This window comes from Musca domestica, unplaced genomic scaffold (assembly GCF_030504385.1).
Source record: "Musca domestica strain aabys unplaced genomic scaffold, Musca_domestica.polishedcontigs.V.1.1 48, whole genome shotgun sequence".
Classification (NCBI taxonomy): Eukaryota; Metazoa; Arthropoda; class Insecta; order Diptera; family Muscidae; genus Musca; species Musca domestica.
In genome coordinates, this window is record NW_026712340.1 from 7,089,020 (window position 1) to 7,107,966 (window position 18,947).

The window sequence follows — 18,947 nt, forward strand, 5'->3', positions numbered from 1 at the left end:
TTCGAGTATACTAAGACGGTTTTAAGAAACTGGATCAGTAGTAACAGTCTATAACGGATGAAGGCCGTAAAAACTTCAGCCCGTACTGATCAACAAATTGTGAGAGAAATAAAAAACACCATTTAAGAGTTCAAGTGAATGGGTGAGAGAGCTGTCATTGGATATAAGCTCGAGATCAGTGCGTTGACGAGTAGTGGCAGCTGGTCTGCATGCCGTTAGCCATATGGAAAAACCAGCTCAATGGAAAAACATTTTACTCTGGGATGAGTCTACGTTTAATATTACAGGCTGGGACATGGAAAATTTTACGGTGAGAAGACCAAAAATTTAAAGATTCAAGCCTTTCTATGGACTTGGGCCTACCCATGAAATAAAGGAAGTTATGGATCGGTTTGTTTACAAAGATGTGTTGAACATCCTTTCGCAGAGGAAAATATTCGGTTTATTTAGGTGTTTCAAGATGACAATGATCCCAAACATGCATCAAAACTTGTCAAAGATTGGTAGCGGTAGCCAAAAATCGGTATTTTTTCATGGCCGGAACAATCACCTGACCTAAACCCCGTATTAAAACTTTGGAGTATCGTAGACAGGAAGATCAAGCGATATTCGGAAACAAATAAACACAACATTTTCCAAATAATTCAGGGTGCCTGGGAAAGCATACCCAAGGATCAAATTGTGCCTGTTATAGATTCAATGCATCGTAGGTGTGCAGTTGATATCAAAAATAATGGTTATGTAATTATTTTAAAATAAAAAATCAAAAGTTGCTTTAGTTTTGACCAAGCAAAAATTGGGTTATTTTAGTTCTCCGTGTATTATTTTTACAACTCTCAAATTCACTTTGGGGCCAACAAAATACATATGTGTAATGCTTTTACTAGCCGTAGAAAGTGTGTACAAAGTATTAAACAAATCCCAAGTAAATCCAACACATTACAATTTTAAAGGCTTTGTCAATTGGTTTCAATTATTTTCCCCTTTTAAGGAAGTCCCAATTTTTTTTTTTTTTTTTTGATTTGGATTTACCCTCACATGTGTATGCAACTGCCTCTTAATATAATAAACATTATAAATATTTAAAATATATACTCATAAACATATACACATACAGCAACATAGATACATAATTATTATTAAATAATAACTTAGCAAATATAAATAAATGAGCAAAGCATAATATAGCAATTAGATAATTATATCATACATAACCTAAAAAAAAAATAGAAAAATAAAAAAATAAGAGTTTTGCATTTACCGCATAAGTTATGTATCTCAAGCAACCTAACTGTGTTTGTATTCCTTTTTCTAATAATTTACAACAACAAAAAACGCAAATATTTTCAAGCTAAACCAGAAAAAGTAACAACAACAAAAAAAAACTTTCAACTCAACTATTGTATTTGTCGAAAGAAAGAAGGAAAAAAAAATAACAACAACAAACGAATATTTGATATAACAAAAATATTAAACTAGAAAAGTATTATTACAAAATAAATTTCCGTAATTAAAGCAAAAAAAAAAAAACAAAACAAGAACAACAAAAAATAAATAAAACAATAAATATACTTACAAAAACAAACCCATCAACCATCATTGACTTCGAAGATTGTCTAGAACTTTTTTTTTTGGCCAAGCTGTCCTTTTTTCTTTCCTTAAGTTGAACCTTTGCTAGGATATCTTAGCCATACATCAACAGAAACAGGGTAACAAAGTCAACGGAAATGTTGAATGTTGGAAAACAAAACACTACAAGCAATGGACAAATGACCACCGGACAATACCTAGTGCCGACATCCGAACACAATTTGTAGAAAATGTCTCAAAAACTTTTTCCATAATTTTTCAGTTTCCTTTCTTTCATTGTGACCCAACACATAACAACAATGGACGACGACTGACTAACCATTTCGAACGTTTATCGATCGTTTGAATTTCATTCATTAACATGAACTTCATTGATTATCACCACAAAGTAATTCTCATGACATCTCTTCTGTGTCTAATTGTTTTTACTAATCAAAGAAACAATAACAACAAATATTGAAAATTTTCTAAAATGTCTTCTTTTTCTACTTTTTTATGTTTTTTTTTTTCAATTGAATCTTTTTTGTATTCCCAAAACAAAAATTAAAAAAAAAATCATCTAGTTGGACGAATTCCGTCTTGAAATACAGAGGAGGGATCAAGAAATTTTGGCTATGGCGGCCAAAATGAAAACATTGGAAGAACAACATCAGGTAAACGAAAATAAATTAATTAAACTAAAGAAAAAGTAGAATTGCATTACCTTAAGTATTTAGTGACCGTCTTAGCATTTGTTACATTCTGAAATGTAGTTATTTGGAAATTGTTCAAATTATTGATAACAAACAAGTAAATAACTTCGCCCGTTCGGAACTTTTAATACCTTGCATCATTGGGTAAAGAAAACATTTTTATATAAAAGTAAATGAATTCAAACGTGTTCCACTTTAAACTACAAATACCAGTAAGACCGTCTGGACAATGCTGTTAAACTTTTCAAAATACCATAAAGTGGGTAAGGCTGTTATATGGGGGCCATGCCAGAACGGGACCCTCTTTAGACAACTTTCAAGGATTGTCATCTACCAAATCTTCTGAAATAGCAAATTTGAAACAATTTCGTGGGTGGGTATCGTTATATGTGCGATATACGAAAACGTGAAGCTATACATATTATGTTCCGCCAAAGAATCTAGAACCCATCACGCACTACTAATACCAATTTTTGGACAAATACGTGAAAAATGTGGCAAAAAACATCCAAATATCGAATATCGAAGGTAGCGTTATATGGGGACTATACGAAAACGTGGACCAAATACAAATTGTTCTGCTAAATGAAGCTTTACGTCAAATAATGTGTGGGAGCGTTATATGAGGCCTACACAAAAACGTGGAACTATATATACTATGTTTCGCCCCCAGAGCTAGAAGCCATTACAAACTACAAATACCATTTTTTAGACAATAACGTGAAAAAATGTGGTGAAAATCATCAAAATACCGAATATCGGGAGGTACCTTTATATGGAGGCTAACAAAAGGTTTGACCTATACATACAACGTTTCGCCACCGGAGTTATAACCCATTATGACCTGCAAATACCAATTTTAAGACTAATCAATGGAAAAATTTGTCAAAAATCATCAAAATACCGAATATCGGGAGGTACTGCTACATGGGGACTATACGAAAACGTTGACCTATATAAAATTTTTAAAACCAACCATCCTAGACACAATACAAATTGTTCTGCTAAATAAAGCTTTACTTTAATGTGGGCTCTATCGCGATTTCAACAGATAGACGAGCGGTTAAATCGACTTAGAATTTTTTGCTGGTCTACGGCGAATTTTTAGGAATGTTACAAATGAATGACAAAGTTAATATAGGTGGAGGTTGTATAAACGCCGCAAACTTATATTGAGATTAAGACCTCTATCCATCTGAGAAGCAAATTCCTAACTAGCCAACACCTACGGTATGATGTCATTTTGAAGTCCAATAAACTTTTTGAATTTTTAAGCAGAAATAGCGGAAGTGACCTCCCTTACCTTAGGTTAAGTTAATGGATGGATGGACAACACAGTATTTTCCAAGGATCTTCTGCAGTTCAAAACAACCTTAGACTTGATAGTAGAGGAGTTTAGGGCTTTCAGTACCGGACTGCTAACCTGGTTGTTCTGCATTACCAACAGGTCTAGGGCTTTTTTTGACCGCAAAATTTCCGCCTGGAATACGCTACAGTCGTTTCTAAGCTTGTAGGATTCGTGAACATTAAGATTGTCACAGAAGACACTAGCTCCCGTTCCGCATTCAATCTTTGAACCGTCAGTATAGACAGCAATACCGCAGAAAGGTAGATTGTTATGGGCCCAGGTGTCCATATCAGGTATGTGGATGTCAGGTGCGTCAAAGCACAACCGTGGTGAGATGTAATCACTAGTGCTGGCTTCCTCCCTCACATTCCTTACACACCCTAGATTCGCAGAATGTCCAAAGGATTGACAGCGCCAATGGTTTAGTTCTTTGAGTCTAAGTGCACACCTAATTGCCTGTTCCTCTAAGTGTACACTTAATGGGCTTACGCACTGTAGGGTGTCCAGTGCAGATTGAGGTGTGCTCTTGAATGCACCGGTTATTAGTAGGAATGCGATGATTTACTCAAAGAATGCCACCAGACTAGAGCTCCATAGGTTAGGATCCTTTTACCTCTCTTACCCTTCTCGACAGTACACGAATGTGGGATAATACAAGACAGCGATTGCAAAACTTCTACAGGCAGAAGTCAGTTGATGCCATCATGGCCTGGTGATTAATATGCATGCAAAGGATGGATCGCCCTTATTCTATTTGGCGGCGCAGTCACTTTTGGGATGGTATCAATTGTTGTCGACACTGATTTGGTATTTCATAACGACGTCGATGATTCGAAAATTTTAACTCAATTATCGATTTTTTTGTGCCGAATTTTTTATAAGACCCAAAAAAGTAAAAAAGACCTCATTACGGGAATCCGTAAAAAATACTATAGCTCACGCCCTAATCTCTCCAAAATGCTACAACATGTGCATTTATCTTTCCAGGATCCATAGACATTGGTTTTTGAAGCCAGACAACCCTATCCTACCAAATTTTTTTCTAAATTTGATGCCGTTTTAGGTAGCCGACCTCCAACTGGGGTTTGAGATTTTCTCCTCTGTCTATGACCAAAACCGGCTACGGTAATTAAAAAATTTCTAAATATACGTTTTTTAAATAGCAAGCCATAGGCCGGGTCCTGTGAATTTCTCCTCTGGGTTGTCCAGCACCAGCTGCGAGAATTAAAGATTTTTATACTGAAATCATCAATTCAATGTACTGAACACAATCCGGTAGACAGGGTTCAAAGACCCATATGTGTGGATATAACAAAGACAATGATACATACTGGAGCATTTTGGATAAGTTATAGTTTCAAATATAATTCGAGCTTTTGGGGGATTTTTTTAAATATTTGGATAAAACTCCCGAACCGTTTTCAACATATTGTTATTGTTCGATAGGTATTTTCAATAATGATGCATTAATGATTGCCCAAAGCTGTTTAGTAGATCCGGGTCAAATATCCGAGTATCTGGGTCCATCGCCCAGGAAAAAAATGTTTTCCCCGAATTATGGTCCGAAACCTCTGGAAAAAATTAAAAAAATAGACTTTTTACTAAACTAGAGTTTAGTCCTGACTAATTGTCAAAGCACTTTTTGTCTATGCAGGTCCAGGTCTTCGTATAGCCCCGATTTTTTATGATTTTAACTACATTATTCACTGGATTTCGTTTTTGAATATTGCAATGGCAGGTCGATGTCTTCGTATAGACCCCAATATAACGGCTATGTGTATTGGGTATTTTTAAGATTTTAACAAAATTTTTAATGGATTTTATTTTTTTGAAAATTTCCAAATTCGTTCCAAATGGTGGAGGGAACCCAAACTTCGGCCAGGCCGAACTTATTGCTTTTTTACTTGTATTTGTTTGCATTAAATATTATCGAAAAACAACAACCACAATGACCGATACGGAAAGTGTCTCTGTGGTTGTTGTTTTATATTTAACGCGCAATTTGGTTCAACGCACGTGTTCACTTGTTGCTTTGATTTTCAATCAAATTTTAACAATTTCCAAATAAAAATGTAGATACCTTCAATCCCTCGATATCATTCGCGTTAACTATTCCCTACGTTCAAAACGTCGTAGTGTGTTCGAAAGCCTTGTACCTTTATTATTCGAAATATAATTTTTTACAAAATTCAATTTTTATAACAGGATTACCAACGGCATATTGCGGTGTTGAAGGAGTCACTATGTGCCAAGGAGGAACACTACAATATGCTGCAGGCTGATGTTGAAGAGCTGAGGGCGCGCCTCGAGGAGAAGAACCGCCTGTTGGAGAAGAAAACGCAGGGCACACTGCAAACGGTACAAGAACGCAACCGTTTGACAAGCGAGCTGACCGAGCTAAAGGATCACATGGAAATCAAGGATCGTAAAATATGTGTGCTGCAGAGAAAGGTGTTTTTTTGTTTTTGTAGTTTGACATTGACAAGTAGACGTGTTATTAGAAAACCAAATAATCCTAATCAAAAAAATTTCATATTATTTTGTTTCTTTTTGGAAACCGAACCACACCCTTCAACCCCCCCACCCCTCTTGATGATGATGATGTTTCTTAACAATAATTTCTGTAGATTGAAAATCTTGAAGATTTGCTTAAGGAGAAGGATAATCAGGTGGATATGGCCCGGGCACGTCTGTCGGCAATGCAAGCTCATCATAGCAGTTCTGAGGGCGCTCTCACAAGTCTCGAAGAGGCCATTGGCGACAAAGAAAAGCAAATGGCTCAACTACGAGAACAGCGAGATCGTGCCGAACACGAAAAGCAAGAAGAACGTGAACTGCATGAGCGTGAAATTGCCGACTACAAGATCAAGCTGCGAGCTCTGGAAAGCGAAGTGGAAAAGCTGAACACCCGTTTGGAGCGTGCCGTTACCGAACGTGAACGTTTGGAAATCAAATTGGAGGCATCACAAAGCGAACTGGGCAAATCGAAGGCTGAGCTGGAGAAGGCCACCTGTGAAATGGGCCGCAGCAATGCCGATTGGGAGACCACAAAACAGCGTATAGCCCGTTTGGAATTGGAAAATGAACGCCTTAAACATGATTTGGAAAGATCTCAGGTATAAGAGAATTATTAATTATGTTGCTATTAAATAGAAAAAAAAAACAAAAATGAAAACTGTAGTATATGTTGATCACCTATCCCAAAAAAAAAAGAAAACTATTTTCCATGATAAATGTTACTTGTGTTGTGAATATAAAAAAATAATACATATCAACTATATAAATATTTCTCTATGTATACATATTGTATCTATAGTATATGAATATCTCTTATACATACCTCTAAATGTTAAATTGCTCTATACTTATACGATTTTTCCTTTTTTTCATTATTGTTTTTTTTTTTTCACATTGAAAAATATTCTATTTACTCCAACATATTTATCGAATATCTACTACAACTCCTCCTACTCCTACTACTGCCTTTATCATCAACATCGTCAACTACAACAACAATATCTACTACCAAATAATACAACTATTTACTACTCTACTCCTCTTAAATACAACCAACCAATACCAAATAATAACCACCGTTCCATCTCCACAACCACCACCACAACCAAATATTTAAACCAATACCAATACCAAAACCGAACAAATAAAAAACTATTAGATGCAGCTAGAAGAACAAACCACACTACATAAAGTAAGCCTTAATTTTGACATATATATTATATATTTTATATATATACATATACATTTATATAAATTGTATAACAGTTAAGCTGTTCTCGTTTTTTGAGTTATTTTTTTTTTTTAATTAACAAAAATATAAGAAAATAGTTAAATTAATTGTTGTTGAATTTAACTGATTTGAAAACTAACACTAATTTTGCCAGCAGGGAATTAGTAATTGTAGTTATTTCATTTTTTGTTTCTCTTGAACTAACCCACATTTGAATGGAAAGCATTACCTTTCCGACCCCGCTTTCCCCGCTTCTGAACCTGAAACTAACCTGAATTTAAAAAAAAATATCCCAAACAAACAGTGCTTAACTATCAACACAGTGCTACAAATATCGTACTACAAAGTCAAATTTATAGTTTGATGTAGGCTAGGTGAAAGTAAGGTTATGACAATCCAAAAAAATATAATTATTTATAAATTATGTATAAAAGTGAGAAAATTATCCACGAACGTTGCCCAAAGTTTCCAATATGGACGATTAAGCCTATCATTATGATTCTACACTATTGTCTGTATTAATTTGATCATGTAGATCACCCAATGTCCCGTCTCTCATTATTTTACTACCAGTACCCTCCACATATCCGAATATATTGTAATAAAATAAGACTTTTGTTCTATCTGCATTGGATCGTGGATTATATATTTGATATCCTATTTCAATTAACGAAGAACGAACTTTGGGGTTCCGAGCAGAGACCGGCTTCGAATCAACAGAACTCAGCAGTGTTTCCGATAATTTCATAAAAAAAATCATGAATTTTACTGCTTCAAATTCTTTTAAGTGTCATTGATTGGCACCGGATTACATTTTTATTTTCAAACACTCGGTTTGATTCGTTCATACGTGTGCATGATCTACGAACTACTATTGAACATTGCTGAATTAAGAGAGCATCAAACAAATACTGAGCATACAGAACAGGAGAGCGAAATAAAAAATACAGTGGCTCCAAGCGAAACTCGTACAGCTAAAGAAAAAATTTTATTTTTCTTATAACTTCCAAAAATCAAAATTTACAAAAAAAAGTAATTTAAAAGCAAAAAACTTAACATTTTAATTCATTTAAAGTAAAAAAATAAATATTAAAAGATATCAAATTTCAATGCCAAAGCAAACTCGTACACTTCGTATAATTTAAAGTATTTCTAGACATTAATATTTTGTGTGCATTCCTTTAATTTTCTTACCATTTGTAGCCTATTTGGCATACTTTTAACAAGATTTTCGCAAAAGCTCAATTTCAAGTTCAATTATTTGCCATTCTTCCAACAAAGCTTTCTTCAAATCTACTTTGCAAGATATGGAATGCTGGCGAATTTTGCCATCGAGATAGCTCCATAAATTCTCTATGGGGTTTATGTCTGGACTCTGAGCTGGTGTATCCATGACGTGGGGACAATTATATAGCAGCCATGACCGTACTTTATAAGCCTTGTGTTTCGGATCATTGTGTTGAAAAAAAATTGTTATCTTCACCAAGGCCGAGCTTTTCCTTACAGAGTGGCAAACTTTCTTTCAAAATGTTAAGGTACATAGTCTGATCCTATAAAATGCAATACACCAAGTCCAGAGGTTGAAAATGAAACCCACACCATTACTGGCCCACCACTTCACTTCACTCTAGGCTTGATATTTTTGGCAAGGAGCGCTTCATTTGCTTATCTCCATACATAAGGCCGAGCTTTTCCTTACAGAGTGGCAAACTTTCTTTCAAAATGTTAAGGTACATAGTCTGATCCATAATACCCTCTATAAAATACAATACACCAGGTCCAGAGGCTGAAAATGAACCCCACACCATTACTGACCCACCACTTCACTTCACTGTAGGCTTCATATTTTTGGCAAGGAGCGCTTCATTTGCTTATCTCCATACATAAGGTCGGCCATCTGAACCAAAAAGGTTGAATTTGCTCTCGTCCGTGAACAGTACACTCTTCCAAAATGGAAAATCTCTTGATATGTGCTTGCTGATTAGAGGTTTATGTCTAGCTCTTCTTCCATTGTAATTCGACTTATGTAGTATATTTCTTATTGTTCGAGAGCAACATAAATCCTTTTAGCAATTTTTGAGAGCTTCCTTACACTCAAAAATGGATAATTTTTTAAACTATACTAACTATCGTAAACTATACTTCTCATCACTCAAGGTAAATATTTTATTATTTGCCATTTTTTTTTTACTTATTTTCTATACATCCATCTATTTTGAAGGGTTTTTTGATGTACTGAACTGTAGATTGGCTTCTATTAACAATCTCAAATATCTCATTTGGCGATTTATGGTTTTTGTAATGTTTAATTACTAAATTTCTCACTTCAACAGTGGTTCGTCCTCGTTGTCTTTCCATTTTTTATTTTTTTTTAATATTTGTGTCAGTAAATTACACAACACGTGAAAATTTGTGATAAAATAGCTTTTAGGGACTTTCCCAAATACATTTTCCAACAATCGCGTGAAGTTGGACGCAGTTCGAAACAGGATTGCCCTATAAATGTAAGCTGTACGAGTTTAGTTTTTGCATAGAAATTTGGCGAGTTTTAGAATAGCACATGAGTCCGCAAAAGAGAACATTTAAAAATTATAAAAAAATTAATTTCAAAAAATTTATAAATCATGCTTTAGCATTAGGTTTTAGATGATTTTAAAAAACTAATAGGAATTGGACTGGTAAACGAGGTCTGATTTTTGAGCAGGGCTGGTACGAGTGTCGGTTTTTTTAAGTAATCACTAATTAACCACCGCAAACCGGTCGATGAGGCTCTCTCCGTATCTAAACATAAACGATGTCAGCTAACAATTGAGTCTAGTTTTCATAATGGCTTCATGTGTGTTCGTTTGATCACCCGGTCTTTCTTTATATTAATATCTAGTTCTGAATAAAAACAATGCCAGCAATAATGGCTTTCCCAATCGTTTCCTGGAAATCCAAAACTTTCGGATTGAGCTTAAAGAAACAGAAGGGAGTTAAGCAATTTGTTAACCATGTTTTCAGTAATCACAGAACGAAGTCGCAGGTCGAAGGTTATGAAAATGCTAGCAAGCAATTAAATTTAGCTACTTTTTGGGATAACTGTAATCTTGAAGGCTCGAAATTTTGAGTAGCTACTATGGTGACTCTCTCAGTTCTATTACTGGAAAAGAAAATTAATAGGAACAGAAAAACGAAAGCTAGAGGTTCCAAGATTTTCAGACGTCATCCTATTTCCTGGCTGTATCTACTACCTCGGCTGTAGCTTCTATCTCTCAAACATTTTGCTGGAAATGAAAACTTTCGCGTTGGAACATTGGAAGAATTGATTGATAGATCCGATCTTAAACTGACCAAACTAGCAATTTTGTGTAACTAATATCGAGGTTTTCTCGGAAATCGAGAGTTTTCGACCTCAGATTAAACTATAGGCGAAAGCATTTTTTAATAATGTTTTCAGTAATCACAAAACGAAATTTGTAGGATCGAAGGATATCGAATATGGTTCTTAATCCAAACATGAAAGTTATCAGCAATTGGTGTCACAACTCTCAGCTTTTTAATGAAATGAAAACTTTCGTTTTAAAGCTTAAAAGGATTGAAGAAGATGGTCAACATGGAGTAGTATGTGCGAACTTATGCCAATTTGCAATTTTGTACAGCTACTGTCTTGGTTTACTCAGTTGTTTCCCTGGAGCAGAAAACCAAAAGTTATAGGTTTGAAAATTAACACAATTTGTCTTAGCTCCAGCCACAAATGTTGCGTGCTAGCAATTGAGTGAAACTACTATCATGGCCATCTTAGTCACTTTGCAAAAAACTAAAGCTTTCGCGTTGAAACTTCAAAGAACAAGCCCTTTTATTAAATCAAATTTTATTACTAACATAGGTGAAATGGCTATTCTATAACTAAACCTGGAGCGAATTGGTGTAGCCAAAACCAAAAGTTCTGACTTACGCGCCAGGAAACTGATGGACACATTGGCTTTCTGAAATGATTTCGACATTGATCCCAAAATGAAAGTTTGAGCTTTGAAGGATGGCAGATCTGGTCATAGTTTAGACCATGAACGATACCAGCTAGCACTTGGTGTTGCTACTATCACTACTCTCTTAGTTTTTTGGGAAAACGAACACTTCTGATAGAATTGATTAGGGTGCTCAATCTGGAAAAGTTTGTCCGAACATGTGCCAACACGAATTTTGTAGCTTCAATAGTGGTTCTTCTTGCAATCGTTTCCTGGAAATATTAACATTTTGGCTAACCTAACATATGGAACCGGAGGCATTTTCTAATCACAATCATAAAACGAAAGTTTGAGGTTCCGAGAATGTCAATTGTGGCGGCCCAAGTTCCTTGCAACCATGGACGATGCCAGTTTGCAATTGGGTGCAGCTTCTGCCATGACTCTCTCAGATAATTTTTCGAAAAAAAAATAAAAAAATTCGTTTTGAAACTTAAAAGAAAAGAGAAGTGGATTCGAAACCAAAAACTCGCAGTTTTTTGCAGCTACTATCATCACTCGCTCCGGCGTTTAACAGAAATCCTAATGGTTTGATTATCACTTAAAGTAACTACTTAAAGTGAAGCCATTTGCCAACGATGTTTTCTTTAATCAAATACAAAAGATATGCTTTCGAAAACGATCAAATACCAACCTTTTTCTGGCCATTCTCAGTTTGAAGAGTTATTTCTCGAAAAAATTAAAAAAAAATAATAAACGGTTCGGGATGGTAGTTTTGATTTTGTAACAATCGTCTTCTTTAAACCGTTGGGCGCCACTATTATGATTTTTAATTCAACCCCAATTAACATTTTCAAAAGTTAACAAGCCTGAAATTAATATTTTTTTTACAACGCAAATATTATTTCTTAAAACGTGGATAAATATTCTCACATTTAATTACCTTTACCTTCCTGGTTGTTGCAATGTTTAAATGTACATTTTTGTAGCACTGTGTTATTCTCTATGTGCCCTCATTTAAAAAATGAAAAGTCCCTTCTTTAATAAATTGCTGTTACCAAAACCCAACCAGCAAATCCATTATTCCAATACCATGCCTGCCCCCCCAACCCTTCGCCACCACCCCCATGTCTAGAAAAGTGAAAGCCAGCCAGTATAGCACAAATAGTTACATTGTTACTAACTTCAAATTATAGAGCACCTCATTAACTATTCATCACCGAATTGTATTTCATTTTTATTTTTTTTTTCATTTGTGTTTGGTTTATATTTGTCGTCCAATTTTCCTAGACAATTACATTAAAAGCATTCAAAGAAAAAGTTAAACCAAAAAAAAAACAATAGCACTTTAACAAATTATTTCCTGCAAATAGAAAATAGTATATCAGAGACACATAACATTGCCACAAATCTAGAAAAATAAAATTCACCACCACCACAACAACCATTAACAAATAACAAAAAAAGGTTTTGATTTAATAATAAATAAACAATAATAACAAATAAGAAAGACAAAACAACCAAAAAGCTAATTAAACAAAAACTTAACTCAAAATTACACTAATTTGCTAAGTAAAAGCCCGTAATGGAGATTTTTTTATTTCAAATGTTGCGATGTTTTTAACAGAATCAGCTAAACAATCGACCCCTTTATTTCATTCCAATTCTAAGCAGAACCTAGAGCCCTTACCGTACTAACAATCCACTGCTAAAATAGGTGCATAATTTACTTAAGATGTCTTAAAAAAATGATAAATAAATAAATACGACAAAATCCAAACACTGGTCGGAAAAACTTAGCATGGCACAAATATTAAGGTTATAGCTAATATCTGTAGATATTTTTTAAACTGTTTACCAAAGGCATCAACCGATTTCATCAAATCAAAAAAAAATATATATATATATATATATATATATATATATAAAATCGATTTCAGTCGACTATGGGTTAAGAAATACAGAATGAGATAAAAACAAACTGCAAAAAAATCGAACGCCATAATTTTTACATTTTTTTTAATTTTATTGAATGAAAGTAAAATATATCGGAAATAGCATCAAATTTTAGAATAAGTTTAGATTTGTTCGAATTGGTCACATTTGACACGAGTTATGTCCTACAAACGGCCAATGACACCGTCACACGCTGCCCGAATGTTGCTCTGCGGTATATTGGCCCATTTCCGGCGAAAAGCTTGCTTGAGGTGATCGGCACTTTGGTATTTTTTAGTGCCAACCTTGCTTTCCAAAATACTCCAGACACAATAGTCCAACGGATTGGTATCCGGAGATTTTGGTGGCCATTATGCGTTGGAAATGAAGCGAGGAATCTCATATTGTAACCATTCTTAGATGGCGCGTGCTGAGTGCGATGGTGCTGAGTCCTGTTGGAATGTTCAAGGTCTGCGGCAAAATGTTTGCGTGCCCAAGGCTTCCATACACCCCCAGTATATTTTCGCGATAATATTCGGCGTTTATTCTGATGCCCCGTCCGTAAAAGCGGAGAGCGACCATCGGCTGTTATGGCGGCCCACACCATCACTATGGCCGGCTTGAGTTCTGGTGGCCAACCGAAGGTGCACTTTTCAGCTAACCTCTTTGGCAAGTAAACACGATCATTATGTTTGTTTACAAACTACTGGACAACAAATGTTTTCTCATCGGAGAAAACCAAATTCGGCAGTTCACCACTTTCGGCCAAACGAAGCAACTCTTTAACTATTTTGAGTCTATTTTCTTTCTGTTGCGGTATAAGTTCTTGTACTTTTTGGAATCTCAATGGCTTTACCTCGAGCTCATTTTTCAATATTTGCCGAATGGAATATTGCGATATGTTCAGCTCACGAGCCATTTTTCGGCCACTGCGACGCGGGTTTCCACTTGTGGTTTTCCAGCCAAATATAAAGAAATCACATCTATCACTCTTGAATTCCATCACGAATAATTTTTTTTCTGAAAAATTCTTACCAAAATGCTTTTGTAGGCTTGTAAAAAATATAATGAGCTGTCACTGGAATAATTGTCGGACAAGTGGCTTAGAAATGACAGCAGTTTTATGTTGGTTGCAGTTTTTTCGTCTTGGACATTCCAACAGGACTCAGCACCATTGCACTCAGCACGCTCCACCCAAGAATGGTTACAAAATGAGGTTCCTCTCTTCATTTCCAGCGCACAAAATCTCCGAATACCAATCCGTTGGACTATTGTGTCTGGAGTATTTTGGAAATCAAAGTTGGCACTAAAAAATACACAAGTTTCGATCACCTCAAGCAAGCGCTTCGCTGGGAATTGGCCAAAATACAGCAGAACAACACTCGGGCAGCATGTGACGTTTTCATTGGCCGTCTGAAGGCCATAATTCGTGTCAAAGATGACCAATTAGAACAAATCTAAACTTATTCCCAAATTTGATGCTATTTCCGACATTTTTTGCCTTCATTCAATAAAATTAAAAAAAAAATGTAAAAATTATGGCGTTCGACTTTGTTGCATTTTTTTTTTTATCTGACCCTGTATATTCTTGATCACCATAAAATTCTAAGTCGATTTTAAAATGTACGTCTGACAGTCTTTCTTTTTAAATCCCGATACATATTGGTGTATTTTATATACGACTATACAACTGCTGATCTGAGGACCTAATGGGAATTTTAAAGCTTTGTATTGGCTTAAAAGCAATTCATATGAAAATAATTTCCAATTGGGCATGGATTCCAATCAACAAACGTTTTAATTGTCTGAAACTGCCTTTTTACTTTAAAATAAATTATGATCAGAAATGTCTGTATATCCCCTGAGCAAATAGATAAAAATATTCAACCAAATTTTCTACCAGTATTTCTAAGCCATTTAAGTAGACCCATTTTCATGTTAAGTGCCTAACTCAAACGAAAAACTTCCAAAACCCATTCTGCCCCATTCTCTCCATAACGATTCCACTTGCCGTTTATATTCCCCAATCCCTTATAATGATAGACTTACAAATCGATTAAATTAATTTCATGTTGACAAAACGTAACAATGGCATAATTAATGTTGTTGTGAGGCCATATTAGACAAACACATACATGCATACAGACATAAGTTTGTCATGGTATGTAAATATCAGGTGTGCAATTGTCGAACATGTTCCACATACATGTGTAAGACCCACTGTATCAAACCTATGAGGTCAAAAGCCCTCAGGGACATAATCAACATCAAACCACAATTCTATGGAATATGTAATTGAATTGCCGTATTGTTTCTGTTTTTCTTCTAGTTTTAAAATTGTTAAAACATGTCGACTAAGTCATTATAAATAAATAGAACAGCAATTAAATTAATGACCACCACCCAACACGACGACGACCACCCATTGAGAATTTTCTTTCTTTCCATTGTCAAATGAATGACTAATGAAAAAAAGAACGAACCAAACAAAACATTCATATCAATAATACGCATGTACGGGTATGTCAAATGAAGAGAAGGGTGTTGTTAAGAGGTTGTCATGTGATTTTAATCTAACATATTTTCCCAATGACCCATTGGTTCCCCCTGTATTGCTAGTTACGTTTCTGACTATAATAAATACCCTAAAATATGCAACATGAAAAGCAGTATTAAAGAATGCCCCTAAAAGTATGCCAGTGACTTAAGTAAATTGAAATGCGAACTTTATTAATAAGAAATTGTAATGATTTCCAAATAAATACCAACAGCAGATTTAGTTAGCTGCTATTAATGAAATCAAACGGTAAAGGGGTATAAGAAACATGAATTAATTAATAATAATATTTAAACACCTTAAAATAGACATACAATTTATTCCTTATTGTTGATGCAGTTAAGGGCAAAATTTAAATAAAAAGTGCTGTTTTAAAATAATAAAAACATAAATGAATAAAAATTTTCAAAACTCATTTGCTGATATCATTCTCATGGACATTACATTAGAGTTACCATATCTTAAATGACCCCAACGAATGACCTTGTTTATATCCACTCAAAAACCAAATCTCAATTGCTTCTCAATCATCCCAGAGCTGTAGTGTGATGCTCTAACGTTTGTTATAGCGCGTTTACATACTAAACCTTTACCAGGTTTAATCCTAATAAATGTTTCCTACAGTTAAATTCATCGTGATTTTTTAATTACACTATGCACCACAAAAAATAAGTACAGAAAAAATCAAGCAGATTATGAATATTGGACTAAAAAAAAGAAGACAAGTGCAACGTCATTTTGAAAGTTTAAATCGAAATGTTAGCAAAATAGAGTTGACAAATTCCCCTATCCACCAAACATTTGGAAATTTTCGGATTTAGATTTTTGTTGGAATCCGTGTATTTTAGGTGTATTGTGTCTTTGGCAATATTATAGGTAAAAAGTACGTGGAATATTTTGATCGAAAATTTTAACCCTCAAGCGAGCAAAGACCTAAAATGGTAAAGACTAGACATGGTTTGTGTCTATACTAGCTATATAACAGTTCATGACAGGAAAATGTTAATATAAAAAAACATTTATAGAAAAAAAAAATGACAAACAAAAGTTTGGAAATTCCAAAAATTGGATTTCAAAATTCTATCCCAAAGACTTTCCAAATTAATTGCATATTGCCTAAGCGGTTTAAATCGCATAACATTGCTAACTATGTTGTTACCATGGTAGAAGAACATAGGTAGATGAATCAACGATTGGGAACATTGATATGTCAAAAATGTTGAAATGTTTTATGAAAAATAAGTAGATTTTTAAATGCTATCTCATACGTTGCAAATCGGAAGTTGTTATAACACGTATTTTTCAAAAATATTTACAAAATTTCAATAATTTTTCATTCAGCATTTTCAATTCAAAAATTGGGTTGACAGTTCATTGTCCCAGCAGCTGTGTCGATGCGACTACCTGTATTCTTCTACCATGGTTGTTACGATATCATAACAACAAAGGTATTTTCAGAGGGTTGCCATATCTTGACTCTGTCTTGTCCCATCTTTACACTTCTATGTCTTTGAAGCGAGTCAACAAAGGGGTCTGTATGGTCCTTTTTATACCCTACACCACAAGGTGGTCAGGGTATTATGTCTTTGTGGATTTGTTTGTAACAGGCAAAAGGAAATGCGATAGACCCATACTTCCTTTTGAGGATCTGTATAGAATCACATTCTGAGTCGTATTATGCATGTTCGTCCGCCTGTCCGTTCGCTATAGCTCCCATATGTATTGTTCATCCGATTTGTTATATTTGTTACCCACAGCCGTAATATGCACTCCGTAACAAAAATATTTGGGGAAATATAGCAAATACAGCTCAGAAATACATTTGCTCAATTTTGTCGAGATCGGTTCAGATTTGGATATAGCTCCCATATATGACTTCGTCCGACATACATTTTATTGTGCCCCAACCGTCTAATATTTGTCCAAATGGAATGGAATTTGGCACTTACGACCGAATTGAGTCTAGAAGCTAGTATGTCAAATTTGGTGAAGATCGGTTCAGATATAGCTATAGCTCCCATATATATTGTTCATCCGATTTGTTATCTTTGTCCTCCGCAGCCGTAATATGCACTCTGTAACAAAACTATTTGGGGAAATATAACAAATACAGCTCAGAAATACATTTGCTAAATTTTGTCGAGATCGGTTCACATATAGCTATAGCTCCCATATATATTGTTCATCCGATTTGTTATATTTGTTACCCACAGCCGTAATATGCACTCCGTAACAACGATATTCAGGGAAATATATCAAATACAGCTCAGAATATCTTTGCCAAATTTGATCGGGTTCGGTTCAGATTTGGATATACATCCCATATATATCTTTATCCGATTTCAAATTAATTGTACACCAAATGGTCAATACAAGTCGACATATTTAGTTTTTTGAACTTTAAATTATAATTATAATCATAGCGTGTTTGATTTAATTTTCCCATCAAAACTTTTAATTGTTATGTGGAGCTCTACTAAATTAGCAAAGTGGTGTAGGGTATCATAATGTCGGCCCGGACCGACTTTAAGACATTCTTTACTGGTTTTAAATATGGTTAAAAACTTCCTTATAACGGGATCGTAGCACGTCAAAATGTTTTAAAAAATTATTTGTTATAAAATTCTACTACAGGGTGAGATAAAAAAAAACTACAACAAAGTCAAACGCCATAATTTTTCCATTTTTTTAATTTTATTAAATGAAAGTAAAAAATGTCGGAAATATTATCGAATTTTAGAATAAGTTTAGATTTGCACGAATTGGTCACCTTTGGCACGAATTATGGCCTCCAAATGGCCAATGAAACCGTCACACAACGCCTGAATATTGCTCTGCGGTATTTTGGCCCATTCCCGGCGAAGCGGTTGCTTGAGGTGATCGACATTTTGGCATTTCTTGGTGACAACCTTGCGAAAATACTCCAGACACAATAGTCCAACGGATTGATATCCGGAGATTTTGGTGGCCATTGTGCGAAGGAAATTAAGCGAGGATCCTCATTTTGTAACCATTGTAACCGTGGCGCGTGCTGAGTGCGATGGTGCTGAGTCCTGTTGGAATGTCCAAGGTCTGCCGTCAAAATGTTTGCGTGCCCAAGGCTTTAATACATCCTCCAGAATAATATTCGGCA

The 18,947-nt window shown here is 34.9% G+C and overlaps 1 protein-coding gene across 7 annotated transcripts in view; it reads left to right on the forward strand.

The window, feature by feature from the left end:
* LOC131804702 (trichohyalin-like) overlaps positions 1–18,947 on the forward strand; it is a 292,229-nt gene that overhangs the window by 233,602 nt on the left and 39,680 nt on the right. For all 7 annotated transcript variants that reach the window (XM_059127776.1, XM_059127769.1, XM_059127770.1 and 4 more), the window contains 4 exons: positions 2,154–2,243; positions 5,836–6,081; positions 6,258–6,746; positions 7,307–7,339. In XM_059127776.1, coding sequence (XP_058983759.1) covers positions 2,154–2,243; positions 5,836–6,081; positions 6,258–6,746; positions 7,307–7,339 — 858 coding nt within the window. The remainder of the gene's footprint in view (positions 1–2,153; positions 2,244–5,835; positions 6,082–6,257; positions 6,747–7,306; positions 7,340–18,947) is intronic.